Source organism: Crocuta crocuta, unplaced genomic scaffold, assembly GCF_008692635.1.
Source record: "Crocuta crocuta isolate KB4526 unplaced genomic scaffold, BGI_CrCroc_1.0 scaffold675, whole genome shotgun sequence".
NCBI lineage: Eukaryota > Metazoa > Chordata > Mammalia > Carnivora > Hyaenidae > Crocuta > Crocuta crocuta.
The window spans coordinates 2,142,206-2,168,794 of NW_027528796.1; the positions used below are offsets into that span (position 1 = coordinate 2,142,206).

Genomic DNA, 26,589 nt, shown 5'->3' on the forward strand with positions numbered 1-26,589 from the left:
CACCCGGTACGCGAACTTCATCGCGGCCGCCGCACGTGTGCTGTCGAGCTACCTCCGCGTCCGGGAGCGCGTCCGGGAATGGCCGCGGCGCCGCACCACAGCGCCCCCAGGCGACCGGGAGGGACGGTGCCGCCCGAGACGGAGCCCAGCCCGCAGGCCACGCCCCCTCTCCCCGAGGCGGAGTCCCAGCCCGCAGGCCACGCCCCCTCTCCCCNCGAGTCTAAGCCCGCAGGCCCACCCCCGACTCCTCCCCGAGGCGGAGCCGGAGCCCGAGAACCACGCCCTCACCCCGGCAGAGTCCTCTCCCCCAAGGCCCTGCTCCGTTCCTTCCCGAGGCTGAGCCCCGCCCACGCCTTTCCCGAGGCGGAGTCCCAGCCCGCAGGCCCCGCCCAGCTCCTCCCCCAGGCCGAGCCCAGCCCGCAGGCCCCGCCCCTGCTCCTCCCTTAGGCGGAGTCCCAGCCCGTAGGCCCCGCCCAGCCCCTCCCCCAGGCCGAGCCCAGCCCGCAGGTCCCGCCCCTGCTCCTCCCTTAGGCGGAGTCCCAGCCCGCGGGCCACGCCCCCTTCCCGACAACGTTCTAGTCTGCAGGCCCCGCCCCCCGCGCCGGAGCCCTGCGCCTGCGGGCACAGAGCAGGGCTGGGGCTCTGGCCTTGGGCCCGCTGGCGCCGCAGCCCAGAAGGCTCACACCCTGAGTGGGTGAGGCACTCCGACCCCACACTTCTTATTTAAGCTCTGCATTATGAATGGGGAGACCAAAAACAAGGAGGCTGAGTAAACTAAAAAACTTGTACTAGCGATGCTACCCAAACGTCACAGTTAACTCGACTGGCAGATAGATCTACAAAAAAATAAAAACCAAAAACCCAAGCCCTGAAGACTCAAATGTCTTTGTTCCTGTGGGCTATTGGGTAATGAATTACGAAAAAAATCCCTAATGCTCCCCACAAGGCAAATAATTTATGCTTCGAGTCAGAAACAAGGATTAGGGAGAGAACACCAGAAAATTCTTTAACTTCACACGCTCAACTTTCTGCTCCTCAGCGAAAGAATGAAGTTCAAAACAGCAAAGTTTCTTCTTAAAATCTGTATTTTCAGAATTATAATGCTTACATTTTAAACAGTCTTAATACAATGGTTTTAGTCTAACAATATGTTACAGAATAATGTGAAAAATGACTCTCGTAGTAAACCATGAAAATGGAATTAATACCTGCAGTGTCAAAGTCACCAGCTTGCCACCTTTTCCATTCACGGAATCCCAGCAAATTGTATTAATGATACTTTAGGGTCTTACAGCCTGACATATATGATGAATAAATTTAGAGAAAGGGGGCACTTTCATGAAAAATCAAATTCCACAATCATGTAGGGTTTATTTTAAAGATCACATTGACTGCAAACCACTCAGATCAGCGTAGTTGGTTCTTTAAAAAGTAGTATACTTTTCATTTAGTGCACACATCCAGAGTGTTTCATTTTATAACTCAATCTTATTTTAAACACTAAGGAAGAATTGGACAGAAGCCTGTGTGTATTTTCTCTACTAACTATGGGATATCGACCAAGATTTCCTAATGTAAGAATCCAACCCACGACCGGCTGTGCTGACAATGGACTGTAGGTAATAGTCATTTTCAGATTAAATACAACAATTTCCACATTAGCTCAGAAGTTATAACTTTTCCAGTCATAGGAAACCCCATGAAATTCACCAAAATTATAACTTATTTCCTTTTCCACTTGCTAGTATTTACATGTTCCACAGAGATTTGTAAAACGGCTGCATATTCGCTTTTTAGATGCACATTCCATATCCGGCTTCACGATTATTTAACAGCTGCTACACCTTTACTAACAAAACCAGCCTGTCGCAAACACATATGCCTTATTTTAAACACAATAAAAATCGAATTACTGTCTTCAAGAAAAAAAAGGTTTAGATGACATTTTTCTTTTGTGTAAAACAAAACAAAATAAAAACAGAGGCACCCTTGTAACGGGTTGCAACAGATCTCTTGGGTAATTGCGGTGGGGGGGGGACCAAACCTCCAATAAATTTTATCCCATACAAATTGAGGACAGTAAGAAGCCCATGAACATTTTGGATTTCCCCTTCATTTTCTCCCTCTAAATATATTATGTAATTAGATAATTTCATCCTGGGATTAGAACACACACACACACACACACACACACTCAAACAGAAATAAGGTAATCATCGAATCACACGTCCCCCATTCCAGAGGGTAGAGTGAAAGCCGCATTAGGCACGGAGGCTCCGAGACTGACCACGCGAGGTGTTTCTGGTGGAATCACATCTCAAACATCTCTTCATCCACAGGGCTTGGCAGATCTTTAGGACAATTGTCAATTTTTACAACAAAATGAACTTATTTTAGAAACCTTAAGCTTTCATTAGACTCTGAAGTTTTAATTTGCCTAACTAGTTGATCAAGTTGATTAGTTTTAAAGTGCACCTAGGGAAGATGAATTTCTGAAAAGTTTAATTAAACTCACAAATATTGATCTTCTTCACACGGCTCCAATTTCTGTAAATGAAAAGACGCGGGGTGGGGCGCGTGGGAGTCACACCACCTTATTTGCCGAGTGAGCTGAAAGACCAGCCACAGAAGCCTGGAAACAAGGACTCTGAGCTGCCCTTCTCCCCCGCCGCCCCAAGTGCCCCCAGCCCCGCAAGGCCAGCCTCCTCCAGCCTCCTCCGGCAGGTGACAAGCAGGCCCCTCTTCTCTCCGGCTTGTTTACGTGACGCCGCCCCTCTGGGCCTGACTGCACCCCATTTCTGCACCAGGCTGCTCGGGCTCCATTCCGACCACGCTTTCCCAGGGAAGTAGGAGTTCTCTATCTCTTACGTACAAAAATACATTGCTTTGGCGAGCTGGAAAAGGGTTCATACAGCCAACACTTATTTACAAGCTGTGACTCTCACACCAGTAAAAACAAACACACATTTATTTTGTCCTTGATTTTTGGTGCAACTTCTACATAAACTTACATCCGTTAGTTCATACTTTTAAAAATAATAAATCAACCATATATACAATTAAATTTACAACCGAGAGCAAATTAATCCATTGGTAACGGTTATGACTGCAATTTTAGTGGACCAGCAGAGAATATTCCAAGACTTCCGTCGTTCCCACAACCAGGCTAGAAGCACAGGGCCCCTCCAGGCCCCACTGGGGCCTCTTAACCTCTAGGACTTAAGGTGCAAAAGAAAAGTATTGATTACACAGTGACGATGACATGTAAAGACTCAAAAGGTGAGAAGAAAACAACATATCAACCCCCACATATATGATAATTAAAATAAATACATATTTAATTCCAAGTGCATATGATATTCAATCAATATCATGGGGGAAAGGGGTTCCAGAAACGTTTATTCCTAAACTATTTCAATACCAAGTTGTCCCTTAGGCCCTGGTCTAGTCTCCCCAAAGTACCTTAAAATGGCTCCAGTTAATGGAGGCTCCAGTAGGGGCTCTGTTCCCTCCCCACCCCAGCCCTCAGCCTCGCTGACCTGCCCTCAAAGGGTGTTATTCTAGAATAGCACAACTCAGCAGGGTAAAGGACGGTGTTTTGTCCCGCAGGAGACTTACAAATCCACCTGGCCCAGGAAGAGGGCAGCCGTGCGCCCAGAGAGGCACACACATGTCACTGCTGAGCCGGCGAGGGCGGCCGCGTGTCTCCCTGGAAGGCGCACGGCCTGAGTAAGGAACCAGCGGACGGGGAGGCCGCCGGGCGACAGAGCAGGGCACAGACCTTCCACGACAGGGAGGGGCTGGCGAGGGTGGGGTCTAGGCAAACACCGGAGGCGCCAGCACAGGGACAGGGAGGGAAAAAGAAATAACCACTGACAACACAGAGATGACGTCGTAACCCAGTCGACCCGCCGCGCACGGACGTTCCCGGACGCGCCCAGGCCAGGCAGGACCCCAGGAGGCTGGTGAGCGCTAGGATGTGGCGACGGGGAGCAGCGGGGCCGGGACCCCTCCGAGCGCAGGGCGCGCGCTGGCCCAGGGCGTGGTCACGTGACACTGACTTCGAGAACGTGGTCGTCTCTGCTGGGGACGACCAGCACCTGCGCGCCCACGCTGGCGTTGACGACCTGGCCAGGCGGCAGCGCCTGCAGCCGGGGCATGGGCAGGCCTCTGTGCTCGCCGCCGGGGGCCGGGTGCGCGCCGGCCCTGCTCCTGCCGCCGTCCGGCTGGTCGTCCACGTGCTTGTCCACCGACAGCCCGTCGCTCTCTATCCAGCTATCTGCAGAACGCACAGCAGGTGAGGCAGGTGGCCGCTACGGGGACCGCCCCCGCCCGGGGAGCAGCAAGCGCCTAAGCCGACCTTCCGTGCAAGACAACGTTAAATGAGGCAACCCTCTAAAGGGGACCCAGCGTCGGAGTAGGTGCCTACGGCCCGTAACCCCGACCCGGTTTCTGGTTCGGCTCCGCTGCCACCGAACACACGCGGCTGAAGGGCAAGCCCGTCCCTGCGAGCGGAGGGTCCCACCTCCCTGCACAGACGCGGCTCCGCTCCCACAGCGAGCGCGCCCCACCTTCGAGTCCTTACCAGCGTCCAGCTGTGAGGAGTGCGCCGAGTGGTGGGGGAGGTACTTGAAGAGCCTGACGTCGGGAAGGGGCAGGTAGCCGGCAAAGAGGGGCATCACCTCCATGTGGACGCGGTGAGTGGCCCGGGCGGCCACGGGCATGGAGATGACGCCAGAACTTTTCCCACACACCGCCCAATTGCTACTGTTGTCGACCACTGAAACGCAGATGGAGAGCACCGGTTTTTCCCCAGTAAGAGCATCGGCATCCACCGCAAAATAAGGCCATCGACAGTCCCCCCACTCCAGAGCGTAAGGTCCCAAACCAGATACATTCTGTACCTTACATCTCCCAGCTGCACCTGAACGTGAAACACATATGGCTCAAGAACTAAAATACATGTCAGGCGCACAGGGAAAACCACTTTTGTCTCAAGTTAATAAATGAACAGCGACTCCATCTCACGTGACAGCTGTGTGCATCAGGCCTAAGAGTGTGGGCGTCCCGGCCAGTAAGCTTGGAAGCGGGCGGGGCAGGACGCCAGTTCGGCTGGTACGTGGTTGGCATCAGACCAGGGTCCCGATCCCAGCTCTGCCGCTCAGAGCAGCCTCCCAGCAGGAGGGGAAGAGACGCACGGAGAGCACTTCCACCACCGGGGGGCCTTCGCGTACGGCATTTTATCAGCACCATCACAGCACAAACGTGATGCCACTGAGTGCAACGTTAAGTACTTAGCTGGGCAGGCATTCAAAGGTAAACAGGACAGGAGCCTTGTCTTCAAGAAGCAGATGACTCTGCAGAGAGGTCACAGAGTCCCCTCTGTAAGGGGACACGAAGGAGGAGCCCAGAAGGTTCAAGGACTAGAAGCTTCACAAGCAGCCAAGGGGCAGCGGAGGGCAGGCTGCCTACAGATGGGGGTGGGGGCCTCTGGGGACAAGTGGTACCAAAGGACACGCAGAGGCTGCAGCCGCATGTGGGATGGACACACGTGGGAGTGGTTCCGCGTGTGTCCCCAGGGCAGCACGGGGCCAACGCTGCCTTCACACTCCCGCCTTTCCCCCCGTGTCACCCTGCGCGCTAGGCGGGCAGGACCGCAGGGCCGAGCGGGAACCGAGGCCCCACGTGCACGGAGAGTCGTGGCCGCGGGCCCCTCAACGCCACACATTTGGGGATAAAAACCACCAGTTTTACTTAAGCGTGTCCTTCACGAAGCAGTCAAAATTAGTTGTACTGAATGCAACCCTTAAGCAAACATTTTTTTAACTTTAACTCGAAATGGTTACAGACTCACAAGGAGTTGCAAAACATTAAAAAGAGGTCCCCGCCCCCTCGGCCCGGGCGCCCCGCTGCGCCGGCTCCCGCGGCTCGGCACGTGCACACAGGCGTGGGGCACAGGCCACCGGGGCTGCATCAGCGCAGCCGTTCGGTCTGGGGGATCTGGCAGATGCTGTCTCGAAAATGAACGGCGGGAGCCTGTCACGTCAAAGTTGCCGCCGACACAATCTGAAACCCTGATCAAAGTTAGGATTTTGGACAACGTGGCCTTGCCACTGGGATCCTGGCAGCGTGCCGGGACCCGGGCCACCCTGAGGAGCTCAGCGGGAGCTGGAAGTGGACGCGGCTGTGTGATACTGTGCAACAGACGGTACACTACGTACGTGCAAGATCTGCATCCGGCAGGAAGCACACTTCCCACGTGACTGAGCCAGGGGGCCACAACATGCTGCCTGGGTAGGAGAGCTTTCAACCCAGACGCCAGGGCGCCTGGGGGCTCAGTCGGCTAAGCATCTGACTCTTGACTTCAGCTCAGGTCTGGATCTCACGGTTGTGAGACAGAGTCCCGTGTTGGGCTCTGCGCTGGACATGGAGCCTGCTCAGGACTCTCTCTCTCTCCCTCCCTCTCTCTCTCTCTGTCTCTCTCTCTCTCTCCATCTCTCTCTCCCCACCAACTGCCCCTCNTCTCCCTCTCAAACAAAAGAAAAAAGAAAGTCAAACCACAAGCCAGGTGAAACGATTTAAAGGAACTGAGTACGGAAAGCTCATTCACCTGATTTCAGATTCCAGCCGGTAACCGGCCCCTGAAGGCCCGGGCCCTGTCCCGCTCTGGTGACGTATCACAGAGGAGCAGCCACGGTCATGAGAAGGCTGCTTCCATCCACCGCCCTGCGCCGACCACAGATCGGCGAGCCTGGAGCCTCCCTGTGCTCCCGCCGGCATGACACGGAGCCGCACCAGCGGACAGGGAGACTCGGGTGCCTCCGTGGAACCCGGGATCAGAGGGGTTTGAAAGGACTCAAGTTAATGTCATTCTTCTCTTTTCTTTTAGTTTATTTGTTTTGAGAGTAAGAGAGCACGAGAAGGGGAGGGGCAGAGAGAGAAAGAGTCCCAAGCTGGCTCTGCACTGTCAGTGTGGAGCCCAACACAGGGCTGGAACCCACAAACCGTGACACCGTGGCCTGAGCTGAGGTCAGACCCAGGCGGCCCTCTTCTCTGTCCTATGTTGGAAAGTGGCTGTTCTCCAGCATGAGGTCATGTGATGTCATGCTATTTGCTAAGTGACTAAACACAGAAACGTTCAGCTCCTCAACCACTTTTCAGAGCGTAAAAGGTCCCGACACCTCACACAGAGAACTGCTGAGGAAGCAGCCCCAGCCCCAGGGGAGGTCGGGGTGCCGGAGACGGGGCTTCGGGGGGAGTCAGTGAGGCGAGGAGCCCAGGCGGGGGCCAGCGTCAGGTGGGGACGGAGCAGGGGATGCCGGGAGGCCAGAGGGGAGCCGGCAGGGACGGGCCTCCAGGCCGTATGGCTGCTGAGCGCTGGACTTCCGGCCCTGCTTCCATGGTCGGGGAAGACCCGGACTCCCGGGCAGAGGGACGGCGGCTCTAGGAGGCCCCAGTTCTCAGCACTGAGCCCGGCGACTGCCCAAAAATACCCGTAGCAAGAATGACTCCCCAAAAACCAAGTCCAACATCCTGCCAGCCTAGGAACATGCTGTACGATGAAACATGCAAATGAGCTTTTTGATTCTAGAACATTCTCTCTTCAGACAAGGCACACTACATTTGAGAAAGGGAGGGCACCATCCCATCAAGCAATGAGTTGGCACCCATGGTTAGAGAAAGGGGCGCACCCAGACCTACCTTCATACATGAGCTTGGTGGAAAAGTACTCGTCGGACTCAGTCAGCGCCTCGTCCTTATCCACCTCCAGGAGGTCTGAGAGCCGCGTGATGGTCACCTCCAAGGAGCAGAGTGAGCCCGTCCTACAGTGCTCCATTCCCGACGGGGGCAGTATCTCCGCTCTCACGTTATACAAAGTCTGGGCGAGAGAGAGAGAGCACAGATGCAGAAGCAAGCTGAAGAAATGCTATTCGAGGCCACGCAGGGCTGCGCACAGACACGGGAGGAGGAGGGGAGGGGCGGGCCCGGGGCTCTGGCTGACTAGCCAGGAGAGCCGCGCCTTGGCCCCCTGAGCCACCACCTGGAGGGATGGCCTGCTTGGTCCCCACCGCAGCCACCTCAGTCTCTCGCTCTCTTTTTTTAGGTGTTTGTCTATTTTTGAAAGAGGGCAAGCAGGGGAATGGCAAAGGGAGAGAGAGACAGAAAGAGAGCGAGAACCCCAACAGGCTCAGTGCTGGCAGCACAGAGCCCAATGCGGGGCTCAATCCCAAGAGCCGCGAGATCATGACCTGAGCCGAAATCAAGAGTTGGGCACATGACCGACTGAGCCCCCCAGGCGCCCCAGTGCTGGCCATTTTCAAGCCTGCATGACGATGGCAAGGACAGGCCCGTGGCTCTCTGTGCCTGTCACCCAGATTCAGGATTATCACTTTTGGCTGCATTTGCGTTCTCTCGGTGGATCGACATTCATTTCTCTGCCTGGGACATCGAAGGCAAATTCCAGAGAACCCGTCCCTTCGCCCCCCTGCACCTGAAAACCCTGGACACCCTCCTACAGACGCGGCGCCAGGACCACCACCGGCCGAGGGAGCGCCCCTTCCCTGCTCCCACCGCCCACAGCTACCTCTGCCCGAACATTCCCTTCTCTGCCACGACCCCCTCACCCAGCAGCCACACCTGTTCACACCGCCGACATTCTCACCGCCCAGGACATGCGAGGACCCGGAGCCGGCACGGGGGGTGGAGGCCTCCCCACCACGCAGGTTGGTGGCTGCACTTCAGAAGGTAAGCGGTCTCCCTGGGGTATTTTCGGCACGCATTCTGTTCATTCAAGTAGCGCGCGGGGGCCCTGCCTGGACACGGGCCCCTCATGCAAGCGCACGCCCCCGATGACAGCCGCAGGGCGACGAGCGACAGAAGTTCCGGACGGGGTTTCCCCAGCACGCCGCCCCGCCTCCCGGCGCCTTCCCCTCACGTGCCCCTTAGATAAGAGCCCCCCAGGCTTCCCGAGACGCACTCCCGAGTGTGAACTGACCGGTCCAGGAGCCCCAGCCCCATGCCTCCCCGCGTGGCCCTCACGGAGCGCCAGGGGCTTCCCCCAGGGCCTGTGAGTGCCAACGTCTCTGCCCTTTCTCGTGCTCTTCTGTGGGGCCAGGGCTCACCATCCCTGCTCTGTGCTACACCCAGCAAGCGTCAGTTTTCCAAAGTCCTAACATGCGTGAAATAATTAAGGCATAACTCGATTCAAAAGTGTTCTGTGGGTACTGTAAAGCGTTGGAAGAACATAGATTTTAGAATTTTAAAAGGCCTATTGCCAAAGTAAAACATTTCTCCGGGAGCCCACAAGGCTGACCGGGAGCCCGAGGCGGGCGCGCTGCTCGGGGACTTTCCCGACCACGTCCACCTGGGGCGGGACAGGCTCCNGGGTGAGCTCTGCTCGGGGCTCGGAAGGGAGCGAGGAGACACGGGATGACGAAGCGGAGTGTGCCAAGTGCGCGCCCGCCAGCGCTGCCTTCTGCCGCCACGTGGGACGGGGGAGCGTGGCTGGGAGGTCGGGGGGGAGGCCTGGGACAGAAGCGGGCCTGAGACACTTCCCTGCCCCTGCGGCAGCAGTCAGGGCCTACAAACTCCCCCAAGTGTGGCCCACTGACCGCGACAAGGGTGCCAAGGCCGTCCAATGGGGAAAGAACGGACTTTCCAGGGGCGTCTGGCTGGCTCAGTCAGGTGCGCGTCTGACTCTGGATTCTGCAGAGCTCAGGTCACATCCCAGGGTTGTGAGATCGAGCACCACATCGGGCTCCACGTGGAGTGTGGAAGCCTGCTTTAGATTCTGTCTCTGCTCCTCCCCTGCTCATGTTCTCATTCTCGCTCTCAAGGTAAACGTTTAAAAAACAAAAAGAGGGGCGCCTGGGTGGCTTAGTTGGTTGAGTCTGACTTTTGCTTAGGTCATGATCTCGTGGTTCATGGGTTCAAGCCCCGCGTCGGGCTCTGTGCTGACTGCCAGCTCAGAGCCTGGAGCCTGTTTCGGAGTCTGTGACTCCCTCTCTCTCTGACCCTCCCCTGCTCATGCTGTCTTTCTCTCTCTCTCTCTCTCTCTCCTAGAAATAAAACATTAAAAAAAAAAAAGTGACCGTGATGATGGCTGCATAGCCCTGTCCACGTACTAACTGCGCTGAACCATCCATGTCAAATGGGTGAAGTTCATGGGGTGTAAACTACACACCTCAGCACAGCTTTCCTCAAGGAAAGCGGCGTCTCTGTTCCCAGGCCTCAGAGGACGCGTTCTCAGACGGCGACCCCCCGGAAACACCTCCGTGCTCTCCGTGTGGAGAGGAAGCAGGAGAGACAGAGGCGACAGCGGGACGGTGGGCGAGTTACCGCCACGGGAAGCAGGCCAGGCTACATCCAGGCTCTGCGCCACGGGAGTGGACGTGGAGCCACTGGTAACACACCAAAAAGGCATTTGTTAGGGCTCCGAAAAGATGAGTCATGCTGGCGACGACCCTGAGGTCTAAGGCGGATAAAGACAGTGCAATAAAACAGTCTCTTGGCTGAAAGGAGTTCTTGAAAAAACGGATAATATCCAGAGCCACACGCACAAACACACCTCCAAGTGTCGTTTGACGACTTTAGGAGTAAAGGAAAAGGAAACAGCACAAAATTGTATATTTGCATTTTGATTTCCCTCACACAAAATCCAAGTCTCACCGAAGGGAAGAAAACACAACCAATCCCCTCATCTAACTCAAGGCGACCCCGCTCCACACTGCCTGCCCGCTCAGGTTACAGGAACGGCTTGGTAAAACTGAGGAAATCGATTTCCATATTTTCAGTTTGTCTTTAAATAAACTAAAGACATGCCTTGATAAAGTAACTCCCCTGAGAGGCAGCCAGGATCGGGGTGAAAGGACTCTAAGAAATAGTTCCAGGACATTCTGAATGTGGGCAAGAGGAAAGGGAACAGAGATCAGCAGCCTTCGCCCTTCAGCAACACTCACCTGAAGGCCACCAGCAGGCCTGCACTGGGACCACGGGTCTCAGATACAGTCTGCCAACGACTGAGCTACTCTCAGTGCTAACTATTTTCCTTGATCTGTTGCTGTCACTTTGAAAGATCTTTTTTCTATCTGATTTTTTTTAAATTAAAAGGGGTATGGTGCCACCTTTCATTTTCCCACCCCACGCTCCCACCAAAAAATAATACGATACATACGAAAAAATTTTCCACTTGAAATTCGTACGTGTACGGCTTTAAGGGGATGGAGAGTTGTCCCCCGGAGGCTGGGGAGAATCCAACGGAGAAATGGCAGCGCAGGGAAGGGGGGGGCTCTCGCGTCCACTTCAGCTCCCACACAAAGAACACCGACTGCTTGCTGTAGATGCGCTGCAGGAAGAGTCACTGTCAGTGCACGCACACCGTGGCGGACACTGCACCCCAAGCCGCCGCCGGAGCCCCGCCTCCTGGTGCCCTCCTTCCCCCAAGAAGACTGGGCCGAGTCAGTTAAAGGTTCTCAATGATTCCATAAGCTTCACAGCATAGGGGACCATAATGGTACTTAAAGAACGTTTGTCAGTACACAGTACCTCTTACATCTCCAAACTGGGAAATGCCATCACCCAATGGAAAAGGACATCTTTACATTTAGGCCGATTACTTTGCATTTTGACAGTAACTTAGATGGAGGGCCAGCAGCGCCCGTGAGCACGGGGACACCCCCAGCATCTGAAATGGGCCAACTGTTAGCTGGGAACGATCCTTCAAAAACACTACAGATCAGACACCCTAAGAAAACCCTTGAACTCTGTAGCAGCCGGGCAGCGTGAGCGCGGGCAGGATACTTTACGAAGCCACACAGACGCTTGAGAGGTCTTCCCTGGGCATGGATGGGCCTTCGTGCCCACGGCAGGGGGGCTGAAAATTTAATTCTCTTCCAAGATACAGATATCGTTCTATTTCCTAATCCACTCACTGTGCGGCTCAGCCCACAACACACACATCATGCACACCACGGTGACAACGCGGCTGTTTCAGAGCAGCGGGAGATGGGCTCGTCTCGGGGACGTCCCTCTCTGGGTGGCAAGGCTCGCTCTACACACACACCGCATCTTCACCCAAACCTGGACACGACCATCACACTTCTGCTCCCACTCTGTTTCCGGCTGGGGGCAGGGGGAGCTCACTTCCAGAGAACTGTTACCTGCGGGGACTCCGTGTTCAGCGGCACCAGCTGCAGGTCGGCACTACTGTCGGGACCCACGAGGCTACCCTCCGACAGCTCAAAGTCAAGTTCTGACAAATTCTGGACACAAACTTGAACATACTTCCTAAAACAGAAAGACAAAAAAAAAAAAAAACACGCTTTTGAAACTTAAGAACTTCAGTGAACGCGTTTTGGTTTGCAGAGAAGCTCTTCTTGGGGAGCTGAACAAGGGCCACTGTGACGTAAGCAGGGGTCCCACAGGTGTCTACTTCCAGTTTTATGGGGGAAAGTGTCCCCCCAAAACCGATCTCCCTAAGCAAGCTACTTCTGAGGAAAAACAGGCCAAAGAATGTTATGTTTCTGATCCACTGTCGTCATGTGGTTGTAACCGGCCTTCCTGCACACGCGTGGGGAGACAGGCTGGAAAGGGTGCCCGTTACTCCGGAGAAACTAAGCGCGGGGCTCACGTCGACCCCTGATGTGCGCGGAGAGAAAGCCGGTCTGAAACACAGCAACCCAGCTCCTGTCCGGAAGCGCTGGGGTCTTGACCACGAACATCCACAGTTCCCTCCTCGTAACTTAAAGGAAAAGCCAGCAGGCCGCTGACGTGACCTTCCCCTCCAAGTGCGGTTCAGATGCTGTTGTTACCAAATGATGCAAAAGTCATCAAAGGTCATCAACGGACGAAAACAGAAGGAATTCTACGACAAGAGGCCAGACGCAGCCCTGAGCGTGGGGAGCAGTGTGCCCGTCACCACTTACGGTGGGACAGCCGGACAGGCTCTCCGGCGCGGACACAGGGCACAGGGCTCTGCGTCCCAGCACTCTGGTCCAGTGGCTGAATCAGAATCGAATCCAGCTTCTAGAGCGGGAGGCTTCTCCCCCGCAGGCAGCTGTGCTCCTGCGGGGGACGTGGCGCTACACCTCGGGACACTTCTGGTGGTCACGGTGGGCGTGGGGGGGATGGGGAGGGCCACGGGCACGGAACAGGAGAGCTGGGGTGTGGGGGGCGGTGCAGAACCCCCCCAGCCCCCGAAAACAAGCAGCTACCAGACCCGAGCGTCAGGGGTGCTGGGGCCGAGAAGCCCAGCCTCAGAGGGAACTAGCAGTTGGCTTAGGAGCTAGTCACCCAAACCCGCAAGATTGGGACCGGTCAGGCTCAGAATGGAGGACCTTCTAGAGGAGAACTGGCCCGTCTGTCAACGGGTCACTGGCTGGAGGAACAGGAGAGGGCAAAGTATCTAATAATCAAATGGGGACTTGGCGTGGATCCCACACCCCACAGGCTCCCCGCACAAGGGCACTTCGGAGGCAGCTGGGCACGTGGGGACGGACTGGCCGGCGTAGAGCGCAGGGAATCGCTGTGAATCTCAACAAGTGGACGACGGCGTCACGGTAGGAAAGTAAACACGGCCAGGGCCCCCGAGGCCTAGCTCTGAAGGGCCAGGGTCTCCATGAGGGTGGGCGAGGGGCGGGAGCAGGGCCTGGAGTGCACTGTACCGTGTCCCGGCTGACAGGAGAGAGTGTGTGGTCCTGAAGGGCACGCTGAATGTCAGAGCAATGACGGTGGAGTAGATGGACCACGGGCAATCAATGGACACCTGAGGAGACACGGAGGGACACACGTTCAGACCACGCGACGACCACGGCCGCCAGCACCCCATGCATCCAGATCCACAGTGGCTCCCAATTTCCTAGACACCCGATGGCCTCAGTGCTTCTTATTTAGAAAGCACCCCCGCAGTGAGCAGATGCACGAACAAACGGGAAACGTAAAGCTATGCACACAGACAAGAAACGTAAACATGGAAGCGGCCAAACGTCCATGAGTCACCAGAATGGTCTCCAAAGCCCCAGAGTGGATGCCACGGCAAGGGACAGCAGTGCCCCCTCGCTCTTCCGCACCAACGTGGCCATGACGCCAAAGGTGGCTTTTAACCCACAGGAGGCTAGAGCCAAGTGCTTTGTCAAGATGACATAATCAATCACGATTACAAAAGGAGATGGATTATTCCAGCGGTCCACACCAAGCAAACGTGTAACGGAAAAGCAAGTGATCTGGGGGCGCGGTGTGGACCATGCCCATAACTCCGCCAGGGGCACACGCCATGCTTCACGCTTCCTTTTGTTTCACGGACTACAGATGTGCGCTTCCAGCACTGGTTTCGCCCTCACAATGAAGTGTCACCTTTACCTCCTGAACTCTGCTACCAGACAAGGAAAGAAAGTTTCAGGGAATGAAAATTAAAACATCCGCGGGGTGCTAACCAGTCTGACGTAATCTCTCTGCAATGACTGTGTGCGTTAGCCTGTTACCATACTGGTTTTGCGCACATGTCTTTTTTTTTTTTTTTTTCAAATGATTCAACTTATTTAAACTAAAAAACAAAAACAAAAACCAGTTCACCCTTTTCTCTATGCCCTCTCCCACCCTGCCTCTGCCCACCCCCACCCCTGCCTCTGGCATCCACTAGTCTGCACTCTGTATTTATGAGCTTGGGTGTTTTTTTTAGATCCCACATACAAGAGAGATCAGACGGTATTTATCTTTCTCTGACTTATTTCCGTCAGCATAGTGCCCTCAAGGTCCATCCACGTTGCTGCAAATGGCAAGATTTCCTTTTTTATGGTGAGTGATGTTCTGCGCTGCATCTATGCAATGTTTTCTCTGTCCGGTCACCCATCAGTGGACACGGAGGTTGTTTCCACGTCTAAAGCTCCAGTGAACATGGGGGTGCAGATACCTTTTCAAGTAACTGTTCTCATTTTCCTTGTGTAAATGCCCAGAAGTGGAATTGCTAGACTGTAGAGTAGTTCTATTTTTAATGTTTTTTTTTTTAATATTTACTTTTGAGAGTGAGAAAGAGAGAGAAAGAGAGACAGAGCACAAGCAGGTAAGGAGGAGAGAGACACACACAGAATCCAAAGCAGGCTCCAGGCTCTGAGCTGTCAGCACAGAGCCCAGCGCGGGGCTCAAGCCCATGAACCATGAGATCATGATCTGAGCTGAAGTCAGATGCTTAACCGACTGAACCCCCCCAGGTGCCCCTATTTTTAATGTTTTGAGGGGGCATCCATGCTGTTCTCCAGGGTGCCGCACCAGCCACCCCCCAGCAGTGCATGAGGGCGCCCTCACCTCCCACACCCCATCAGCCTGCCTAGCGATGCTGAGCATCAGTATGTCTTCTCTGGAAAAATGTCTATTCAGATCTTCTGCCCATTTTTATCAGGTTGTGAGGCTTTTTGCCACTGAGTTGTAGGAGTCCTTTATATATTTTGGGTGTTAACACCTTATCAGATACAGGATTTGAAAATATTTTCTCCCATTCAGTAGGGGTTGTTTTTCCACTCTGTTGATGGCTGCCTTTGCTGAGCAGAGAGCAGCTTTTTTATTTGATGTGGTCCCACTTGTTTATGTTTGCTTTTGGTGTCAGATCCATAAAATCATTGCCAAGACCACTGTTGAGGAGCTCACCACCTATTTTCTTCTAGGGGTTTTATAGCTTTAGGTCTAACATTCTAGCTTTTAATACATTAAAAAAAATTTTTTTAATGTTTTATTTATTTCTGAGAGAGAGAGAGAGAGAGAGAATGGGAGGGACAGAGTGAGAGGGAGACACAGAATCTGAAGCAGCTCCAGGCTCTGAGCTGTCAGCACAGAGCCCGACGTGGGCTCGAACCCACGAACTGTGAGATTATGACCTGAGCCGAAGTCGGACGCTTAACCGACTGAGCCCCCCAGGCGCCCTTTTAATCCATTTTAATTTTTTGTGGATGCTGAAAGACAGGGGTCGGACTTCATTCTTTTGCACGTGGTCGTCCAGTTTCTTCAGCACCTTTTCTTTGAAGACACTGTCCTTTCTTCATTACACATTCCTGGCTCCTCTGTCAGAAACTGACCATATACATGTTCCATTTATTTCTGTGCTTTATATTCTGTTCCACTGATCGGTGTATGTGCTTTTATGCCAATACCACACTGTTTTGATAGCAACAGCTTTGTAATATACTTTCAAGTCAGGGAGTGTGGTACCTACAGCTTTGTTCTCAAGAAAGTGGTGGGTATTTGGGGTCTATTGTGGTTTCATACACATTTTAGGATTCTCTGTTCTATGTCTATGAAAAGTGCCATTGGAGTTTTGATAGGGATTACACTCAATCCGCATATTGCTTTGGGTAGTTACGGATATCTCAATAGTATTAAATCTTCCAATCCACTAGCACAAATTATCTTTCCATGTATTTGTATCTTCTTCAATTTCTTTCATCGATGTCTTATAGTTTTCTTTTTTTCAAATTTCATTTATTTATAGATTTTAAAATTTACATCCACGGTAGTTATCATCTAGTGCAATAATGATTTCAGCAGTAGAATCCAGTGATGCATCCCTTACATAGAACACCCAGTGCTCATCCCAAGTGTCCTCCTTAATGTCCCCCCACCCATTTAGCCCACTCCCCACCCACAACCCCTCCAGCAAACCTCAGTTTGTTCTCTGTATTTAAGAGTCTCTTGTGTTTCGTCCCCCTCCTTGTTTTTATATTATTTTTATATTTTTATATTCCCTTATGTTCATCTGTTTTATAGTTTTCAAAATATAGGTTTGTCACCTCCTTGGTTAAATTTATTCCTAGGTATTTTACTCTTCTAGATGCAGCTGTAAATAGAATTGCTTTCTTTATTTCTCTTTCTGATAGTTCATTATTAGTATACACAACCACAACAGATTTTTGTGTATTCATTTTGTATCCTGCAACTTTAATGAATTTACGTTTTTTGATTCAGCCTTTAGAGTTGTAGAGATATTATGCCCCCTGCAAACAGAGACATTTTACTTCTTTCCCTTCAGTTTGGAGGCCTTTTATTACTTTTTCTTGCCTAACTGCTCTGGCAAGGACTTCCAATACCAAGTTGGATAAAAGTGACAAGAGCCAGCCTCCTTGTCATTTGTGCTCTTAGAGGAAAGGCTTTCAGCTTTTCACCGCTGAGCATATCATTAGCTGTGGGCTTGTCGTATGTGGCCTTTATTATACTGTGGGATGTGTCCTCTGTATCCACTTTGTTGAGAGTTTTTATGATAAACGGATGTTGAATTTTGCCAGATGCTTTCCCTGTGTCTACTTTCATCCTTCGCTCTGCTACGGTCGCTGTGGTGGCTCACGTGGGCTGATGTGTGGCCGGTGAGCCATCCTTGCACCCTGGAAATAAATCCCTTTTGATCATGTGTATGATGCTTTTAGTGTATCGTTAAAATGTGGTCTGCTAATGTTTTGTTGAGGATTTTTGCACATGTGTTCATCAGAGATACTGGCCTGTAATTTTCTTTTCTTGTGGCATCCTTTTCTGGTTTTGGTATCAGGTTAACGCCGGCCTCGTAGAACAAGTTTGGAAGAGTCCCCTCCTCTTCTGTTTTTTGGAAGAGTTTAAGAAGTGTATTAAGAGGGGCGCCTGGGTGGCTTAGTCGGTTAAGCGTCCGACTTTCGCTNCTGTATCTTTTCAAAGAGCCAGCTCTTAATTTCATCGATCACTCCTTTTGCCCTTTTTGGCTATTTCATTTCTTTCTGCTCTAATGTTTGCTGTTTCTCCTAACTTTGGGCTTTGCTCTTCTTTTTCTAGTTCCTTCAGGTGTAAAGTTGGGCTGTTTGACTTTTCCTGTTTCTTGAGGGGGGCGCTCATCGCTATGCACTCCCCTCTTAGAACCGCTTCTGCAGCAGCTCATAAATTTTGGTGTGTTCCATTTTCATCGGTCCCAAAGTATGTTTTGATTTCTCCTTTGAGTTCTTCTTTGACCTAGAAGTTGTTCAGTAACACGCTATTTAATCTCCAGTTATTTGTGAATATTCCAGTTTTCTTCATGTAATTAATTTCTAGTCTCATACTGTTGGGGTCAGAAAAGATGCACGACATGATTTCAACTCAAGTTTCTTAAGACTTGTTTCGTGGCCTAATATACAATCTATCCTAGAGAAATGCTCCATGCGCACTTGAGAAGAATGTGTATTCTGCTGCTTTTGGATGGAATGTTCTGTAAACATCTGTTAAGTCCATCTGGTCTCATGTGTCATTTAAGGCCAAAGTTTCTTTACTGCTTTTGTCTGGATAATCTATGCATTGAAATAAATGCGGCATTAAAATCCCCTACTATTATTGTATTGCTGCTCATTTCTCTCTTTAGGTCTGTTAACATTTGCTTGGCATACTAGGTGCTCCTGTGCTGTATACATAAATATTTACAAATGCTCTATCTTCTTGTGGGATCAAAAGCACTAAGTAACACTCTCCCCTTTGTCTATTACACTCTTTGTTTTAAAGTCTATTCTAAATATAGCTGCTCTAGATTTCCTTTGATTTCTTCATTTGGTTTCACCTTATTTTTATCTCTTTATTATTATTATTATTATTATTTTACATTTATTTATTTTTGAGAGACAGAGTGACACAGAGTGTGAGTGGAGGAGGGGCAGAGAGAAAAGGAGACACAGAATCCGAAACAGGCTCCAGACTCTGAGCTGTCAGCACAGAGCCCGATGTGGGGCTCGAACTCACAAACCATGAGATCATGACCTGAGCCCAAGTCAGACGCTTAACCAACTGAGGCACCTAGGCGCCCCTATCTGCTTTCACTTTAGTCTGTGTGTGTCCTTATATCTGAAGTGAGCCTCTTGTAAGCAGAATATACATGGGTCTTGCTATTTGTATCCATTCAGCCACTCTGTGTCTTTTGATCAGAGAATTGAGGGCATTTACATTTAAAGTAATTATTCATAGGCATGTGCTTGTTGCCATTTTTGTTCATTGTTTTTTGTTTTTGTAGCTCTTCTCTGTTCTGTTTCTTCTCTGCTTTCTTCCTTTTGTGGTCTGATGACTGGTGGTGTGCTTATGTTCCTTTTTCTTTATCTTTTGTGTATTGCTACAGGTTTGTGCTTTGCAGCTACCATAAGGCTCATATATAACAACTTCTACGTGTAACAGTCTATTTTCAGGTTGTTAACACTGAAGTTTGATCCCATTCTAAAGCTCAACACTTTAACTCTTCCTCGCCTCCACATTTGATGTTTCTGATTCACATTTTATATCTTTTTATGTGTGTTCCTTAATGAGTTATTATAATAATCATAGCTATTTTTACCACTTATGTCTTTTAACCTTCACGCTAACGTTACAAGTGATTGACACACTACTTTTACTATATACTTACCTTTCCAGGGAGATTTACTCTTTTACACGTGTTCTTGTGAACACCTTTCTTTTCAGCTTAGAGGAGCTCCTGTAGCATCCCTCACGAGGCCGTCAGTGGGGAGGAAGCCCTTAGCTTTTGTTCCTCTGCAAAGCACTTTATCTCTCCTTCCTTCTGAATGATAACTTTGCCGGGTAGAGAAGTCTTGCTTGGAGATTTCCGTTCAGCACTCTGAATATCTCGCGCCACTCCCGCTGGCCTGCAAAGTTTCTGCCGAAAAATCTGCTGATGGACGTAGGGGGGTTTCCGTGTACGTAACAACTTGTTTTTCTCTTGCTGCTTTTACGATTCTCTCCTGGTTTTTACCTTTTGGATGTAATTATAGTGTGTCTTGGTGTGGGTCTCTCCGGGCTTCTTGGATCTAGGTGCCTGTTTCCTTCCGCACATTAGGGAATCTTCACCCATTACTTCTTCAAGATTTCTGACCCTTTCTCTCTCTCCTCTTTCTGGAAGCCCCGTGATCCAAATATTAATCTACTTGATGTTGTCTTACAAACTCCTATTTTCACTTCTGTTCATTCTTTTTGCGGCTCTGATTGACGGAGTCCAACTGACTTCAAGGTGCTGATCCTTTCTTCTGCTTCATCTGCTCTTTCAGTTCAGCTGCTCTGTTGTTCACTCTGTGATTTCTATTTGCTACGTTCTTTTATCTCCCATCTCTTTGTTGAAGTGTCCATTCTTCGTGTCCATCTGTTTTCTCCTGTTTGGTGAACATCTTCGTGACCGTTATTTTGAACTCCTTATCAGGTAAATTACTTCTTTCCGTTTCATGGAGATGTTTTCTCCCGTTTTATCTTGTTCTTTCCTGTGAAACTGACTCCTGTTTGTCCATTTTGCCGGACTCTCTGAGCTCCACTCTCCACAGCAGACGGAATACCCGCCTCTCCCAGGCTTGAAGGAGCGGCCTCATGGAGGGATGACCTGTCATTCGGTCCCAGCCCAGCTCTCAGTTGTCACTGAAACCTTCGTGCTGTCCCAGCACCTGTTGTATTTTTAATACCTCCCCGCGGTGGAGGGTGTGCCAGGACTGTGGTCCCAGAGCGGAGGGTTATAGGTCAGGGTGACTGGAAGCCAGGCCCGCCGGCAGCAGCTTTGTAAGGTGTGCAAGTATGTTCCGTCCTGCGGGGCCATTAAGTGTGCACTTCTACATTTGGGCTATCAAAACCCCTCAGAATGGACATCTGTGTCACAAGACATGGACACGCCTGAATGAGCACAATGGTAGTTACACATTCCTTGAGCTGATGGACTGTGGATCTGCGCAAAGTCATGGGTCTCTCAACGGTCAATCAGCATCAACATCAAAGCATAAAATGACAGAGGTTCCTCCTTGCCAAGTGTGACGTGACGTTTCAGTGCACAGACACTGAAGCACACCAAGACAGAGCTCAATCTAGCCTGTTCACTAAGACGAACGGACTGCAGACCCACACCTACCCCCCGCAGCAAACATTCTCTCTTACACTAAACTCTCCTTCCCTCTCGAGTTACTGCAGAGAACTCAGAGCCTCTCTGTCCTTGTCCTTGCACGATGTGCCCCTTATGTAAAGGGAGTGACTCAAAGATATAAACGCTAAATCCAATGAGAGGATGTGGCACCAGGAAAGGGTAATCTGCCAGTTCACCAGAAGGCCCCTCCTGCGCACGTGCAGCGGGGAGAGGCCACCTTCACGGGCTGAGAGGCGCCAGCCCCTCCTTACTTTGTGCTCTGCGGTGGCCATGCAGTGGCCAGCGCTCCGCGAGTCCTTGTGCTTCCTCTGGGACTCTGTCATCCCCAGCACGCCGCTCTCTCCTCCAGTTACTGGAGCTGAAGGTAAAGAGAGAACTTCCAGTTCAAATTCAATCACGTGGTACGCAGGAGCAGCGGGCAGACTGATGCTCGTGACCTTGTCGGACGACTGAACCCGGAGCAACACATCAGAAGCCTTTTCTAGGAAAGACAAAAAACGTCACTTCTGACACATCCCCACACTGTCCCCTTCTCTTCTAGTAGGTGACGGGCTCAACAGGGAAGTTCCTGCCCAGCTCCTGCTGCTGCCGCCACATGTGCGTGCGCAAGAGCGTGTCTGGAAAGGATTAAGGTAGGAGGGCAGAGGCAGGAAGATCTAAGACAGTAATGCCGGCTGCCCAGAGAACGGTCCCTGTGCTAAGTCTGCACGCAGAAAAGGGACACTTCCCACACGACCCAGCCACGGTGTGTGTTTCCCCACACCACGTGTTCCCGCCCCACCCGCAGACCGGCACCCACCCAGAGGCGGAGCGGTGTCCTCTCTCCAGACCGCCTGCCTGGAGACCAGGGGACATGGGACTTTGTTAGGGGTTCTGACCCGTGCCCAAAAAGGCTGATTCGCTTTAGCTTTTTGGTGACGGGGGGGCGGGGGGGCCAGGCGGAAGGAGACTGGTGGCCTGTAGACAGTCATCTTGGGGCAGGGCCTAGGCCGTGACGCTGCATTACGAGCCCTGAGCAAGGTCAGCGCCACTTGGCCACCGAGCACATGCACGGCTCTCAGTCTGTCCCCCCACATAGAGTGTCCCATCCAGGCAGGGTCCCAGCCCACCTCCAGGCAGGACAGCGCCATAGGAGAGCGGCAGGGAGGAGCGGGCCTCCGACACTGCCCGAGGGCGGCCTGACGACAGGCTCCTTAGGGCCTCCCGGGGCGCAACAGTGCCAAGGGCCCGCCTGCACCAGGGACCGGGCGCCTCACCTCTCGCGTTGGAGTAGATCACTGCTCTGTTCTCAGCGTCACAAAGGATGAGCATGGCTTCCGCGTTGCTGAGCTGCAGGCTGTCCCCATTTTTTACTGTATAATGGCCGGTGGTGACAGTGAACTTGACCTTCTGAGGGATACCAGCCAGAAGGCTATCTAAAGGGGAAAAGGCAGCAATCAGCATCATGACCGATGGACGGAGGGCCTGCCGGGGGTTACAAGGGTGCTCTGTTTCTCCTACTAGACGGCTGGGTTCCCGTCAGGTGCTCCACGACCCGTCCCCCCGCCCTCGCGCTTCATCTCAGCCGCATGGAACGCACAGCGGAGGGGGCCTTGCTGGGAGCACGGGAATCTGAGGCTCATCAGTACCGAGGAGAGAAGTGGGGACACGGTGGCAAACCCATCTGTGAGCATCTCAAACTGCTCTGCTAGTAAGTCGGCAGGAGAGAATCCGGGAAGGACACCAGACAACAGGCTAATGAAACCGGACGCACCGTTGCTATTCGGAATCGCTTCGGGCTTTTTCGGGTTAGGCCTCCGGATCTTTGGGCTGAGGGCACAGCCACTGCTTTCTCCTGGCAAGAAACGGGGGGCGCCCACTCACCAGCCAACGGCTCAACGCGCAGCTGCGGCTCCTGCGAGTACACGTCGTACTGCACCGGGGGGTACAGGTGGGGGACGACGAAGCACACCGGGCCCAGCGAGGCGCACAGCTGCCGCAGCGTGTAAGTCCCGGGCTCCCTGGCCTGCGGGCGCAATCGAGCAAGTCACCCCCCTGCTCCCAGAACGGGCGTCCCAAGGGAGGGCTGTGCGGTCCCCGCTGGGAAGCACCCGCCCCGCCCGGCCCTCCACCCGCTGCCCTGCCCGTCCAGGCCGCACCAGGCCGCTCGGAAGCGCCCTCCGTCTCCCCGCCAAGGGTCTTCTAAGTCACCGAGGCTTCACTTTGCCCTCCTGCTTTTGGCAGGTATTTTCTATTTAACACACTTGCTTTGTGGCGTTCTGACAAGTGTTTAGTGGGACATTCAGCATGAGATTGGAGCCCTGCTCTGGGCCTAAAGACTCAAGTGAGGAACAGCTGCACTTTGCAGGGGCCACGTCTCCAGCCGCGGACGTGCAGGGCGCTGCCCGAGGGCAGGCTGGTAGGACAGCAGGCTGGGGCCACTGACCTGACATCCACGCAGCCCACAGAAGGAAACGAGGTTTGACGTGACAGTGTGCCACCTTCTTTGAAAGGATGTCAACAAATGAGGGTACTTTTTAATACCAGCGAGGGCGAATTATCCACGTTACCAACTTCTTTTAAAACGTATCAACTGCCAGGGGCCTGGGGGGCTCAGTCAGTTAAGCTTCCGACTCTGGATTTGGGCTCAGGTCACCACTCGTGAGATCGAGCTCCATGTTGGGCTCGCGGAGCCTGCTTGGGGTTCCCTGTCTCCCTCTCTCTCTGCCCCTCCCCTGCTAGCATGCTCTCGCTCTCACTCTCAAAATAAATAAATATTTTTAAAAAATGTATCAACTGTCATGAATCTGTTCAAGTATAAAAGACTTTTTAAAATTATCAGTCTATTCTTGAAGGGTACAAACCAACCGCAGGGTCGCGCACGGAGGCGCCGCTCCTCCACCCGTCCTGGCGCGCTCGACCCCCTCCCCGGCCGCCCGCAGGCCAGCCCCCGCCTCGGCACGCACCTGCGTCCTGAACGTTAGCCTGTTGGCTCCTGGTTCCAGAGTCACACCGCTACATTTCAGCACGTGGGCCCCGTCATCCAGAGCCACGCCGGAGGAGGTTTCCAGCGCAGGGCTGCTCTCCTGCCTCCTCAGGAGCATGTGAACATTCTTGCAGATAATCCCAGTGGTGTTCAAGGAGTTGTCGGAAGGGCTCCTCTCAAACACCTCGTACAGCTCGGGCGCCGGCAGCTGGCTCTGCGGCGTGGGGCAGGGCGGGCTCTCCGCCGGAAAGTTAATGACCCCGTTGGACGCCTTGTGCTTGGTAAGCCACTCAGCCGTCTTCCGGTAGTTGTTCTTCTCGATGCTGAAGTGGACGCTGATGGCCACCTGCTCCACGTGGACGGGAATGGGCATCTGGCTGCACAAGGTAATCTCCACGGACAAGACCCCCCCGACGTGGACCACGGCGGTGGAAGGGGTAAAATGAAGATCTCTCAGTTGTGCGAAACAGTGCAGAGGGAGTATGATTCTCTGACCTGCAAACGCACATCACCACGAGTTAGCGGCCACACCTGGCCTCGGATCAGCTACAGGCAGCAGGGCCTTGGCTACCACCAGGGCAGCAGGCGCACGCGCAGCAGAGATGCAGGAGGTGACGCTATTTCAAGGGGACGCGTAAGCCCCCCGACCCCGCAAACCGCCCACTCCACGCCATCTTCACAGCTACGCGAGGTATTTGGGCAAAAGGAGAACACACACACGCCTAGATAGCTCCTGAAGTCCTAGAATGTGAAGAAATTAAGGCAAACCTACGAGAAAAACAGGTCAGTGAACACCCGAATATGAAACCAGTATTTATAAACAGTCCAGCTACTAGGCCTGTTTCAAAGAACTCTACCCCCGTCCCACCTACATAAAGAAAATCCCCCAAAAAAGAAATTCTCAAGTAAAAATGCCCATTTCCTCCCCGTACATCTGGAAATAAGCCCAGGTGCTTGCCAGCCTGTGCAATCAGCTGAGGGAGTGGGGAGCCCTGCCTCCTGGAACCCCCGAGGGCACTGAGGCCGCAGCCTCACAGCGACTAAGGGGGAGAACCCACTGTGCTCTCTGGCCTCCTCCATGGCTTGTTCAGAAAATGCACAAGGCCGCCAGGCTGACTGGTAAGTGTTTATTAAACACTGATCAACTCAAGGAAAGACTTGCAGAGATTAATGTTGTAAAAACAAAGAGGTGCGTGTGGGGGGCTCAGGCGGTTGAGAGTCTGGCTCTTGATTTTGGCTTGGCTGAGCCCCACGTCAGGCTCCACAGTGACAGCACAGCACGGATCCTGCTTAGGATTCTCTCTCTTCCTCTATGCCCCTCCCCAGCTCTCATATGTACACACTCTCTCTTTCCTTTCCTCTCAAAATAAATAAACTTTAATTGAAAGAAGAAAGAGAGAGAGAGAGGAAGAAAGAAAGGAAGAAAGAAAGAGAGGAGGGGAGGGAGAAAGAGAGCGAAGAAAGGAGGAAGGAAGGAAAGCACAATCAAGGCAGCAGTGCTCAGTCCCAGCCTATTGATTCCTGCAGACACGGCACGCAACGCAGGCAGGAGAGGCGTGCCTGTGCAGTCTCACATACGTGTCACACACAGCAGATGTGCCACACGGCTCTGCCAGTGGCCATTTTGGGCACATTAAAGAATCAAAAAAATAAATAAATAAAAACACACCAATGCCATTTGCTCCTGAGAACCCCGTGCAGAGAGCTCAATCTGAGTGAAATCCACACCAGCCATCAATGACCTACCTACCTACCTGAAGCCAGACTCTGGAAACACTGGCTTTCAAGTGTTTAAAAACTGCCATAGACTGCACTGCAGTCACCCCCACCTTTTTTATAAGTTTATTTATTTTGAGAGAGAGAGAGAGAAAGCGTGTGTGCGCACGAGCAGGGGAGGAGCAGAGAACGGGGGAGAGAGAATCCATGCTGTCTGTGAGAGAGCCCAATGCAGGGTTCGATCCCACAAACCGTGAGATCGTGACCTCAGCTGAAATCAGAAGTCGGTCAGCTTAACCGACTGAGCCCCCAGGCGCCCCACTCAAGTCCCGCGTTGGGCTCTGCACTGACAGCGTGGAGCCTGCTGTCAAAAAACAAAAGAGTAAAAATTAATTAAAAGAGAAGTGAGATATAACAATCAAATGCAACATGTTATCCCTACTTGGACTCTACTAAAAATAATGTATAAAAACATTTTTTCTGAGCCACTGAAGAAAGATGTGAATACAGGCCAGTTAGTAGCTGAAGTCAGAACCTTGTTCTTTGGGGGCTGGCTGGGGGTACCCTTGATTTCAGAGGGCCACGCTAAGCACTTTTAAGTGTGTCCTGTGGTCTGGAGTCACCAAGTTCAGCAGAAAGAGACAGATACGCATTTGCCGCACAGCGAAAGTTAACAACTGCTGAATCTAGGCAGGTAGCCTGTGTTATACACCGTGTGATCTCTTTACTTTCCTACAGTAGCTGAAGATTTTCACAGCAAGACGTCTTAAAAGAGGGTCTGACCTGGACTGTCCGTCTGTCGGTCGGCGAAGCGGAGTATCTCCTGGCAGAAGTGCTTGCGTTCGTCTTCAGTTAAGTGGTGGTCGCTGGCCAAGAGGCTGCTGGTCTGAAGGTAGCTAGGGGAGAGTCAAGGATCGGAGAAGAGGGCCCGGCCTGAGCGGCTGCAGGCGCCCCGGGGCCTCCGCGTGCGGCCTGGAGCGGAGCGAGGATTCTCCTCTGTGTCTACATTATCGGGAACTCAAGGACAGGTGTGAGACACACCGGCCAGGCGCCTCACTTA

The 26,589-nt window shown here is 52.5% G+C and overlaps 2 protein-coding genes across 3 annotated transcripts in view; both read right to left on the reverse strand.

Moving 5' to 3' along the window:
- Window positions 1–93, reverse strand: part of PWP2 (PWP2 small subunit processome component) — a 14,585-nt gene extending 14,492 nt beyond the window's left edge. Inside the window, exon 1 of the mRNA XM_077755432.1 lies at window positions 4–93. Within this exon, the coding sequence (XP_077611558.1) occupies window positions 4–21 (18 nt within the window). The 5' untranslated portion in view covers window positions 22–93. The remainder of the gene's footprint in view (window positions 1–3) is intronic.
- Window positions 94–2,946: 2,853 nt separating this feature from the next.
- TRAPPC10 (trafficking protein particle complex subunit 10) overlaps window positions 2,947–26,589 on the reverse strand; it is a 64,126-nt gene continuing 40,483 nt past the window's right edge. For both annotated transcript variants that reach the window (XM_077755434.1, XM_077755433.1), the window contains exons 12-22: window positions 26,313–26,425; window positions 23,794–24,308; window positions 22,712–22,853; window positions 22,105–22,263; window positions 21,100–21,329; window positions 13,662–13,762; window positions 12,159–12,285; window positions 11,174–11,344; window positions 7,702–7,879; window positions 4,586–4,780; window positions 2,947–4,279 (exon numbers count right to left, since the gene is read on the reverse strand). In XM_077755434.1, the coding sequence (XP_077611560.1) occupies window positions 4,047–4,279; window positions 4,586–4,780; window positions 7,702–7,879; window positions 11,174–11,344; window positions 12,159–12,285; window positions 13,662–13,762; window positions 21,100–21,329; window positions 22,105–22,263; window positions 22,712–22,853; window positions 23,794–24,308; window positions 26,313–26,425 (2,164 nt within the window). In that variant the 3' untranslated portion in view covers window positions 2,947–4,046. The remainder of the gene's footprint in view (window positions 4,280–4,585; window positions 4,781–7,701; window positions 7,880–11,173; window positions 11,345–12,158; window positions 12,286–13,661; window positions 13,763–21,099; window positions 21,330–22,104; window positions 22,264–22,711; window positions 22,854–23,793; window positions 24,309–26,312; window positions 26,426–26,589) is intronic.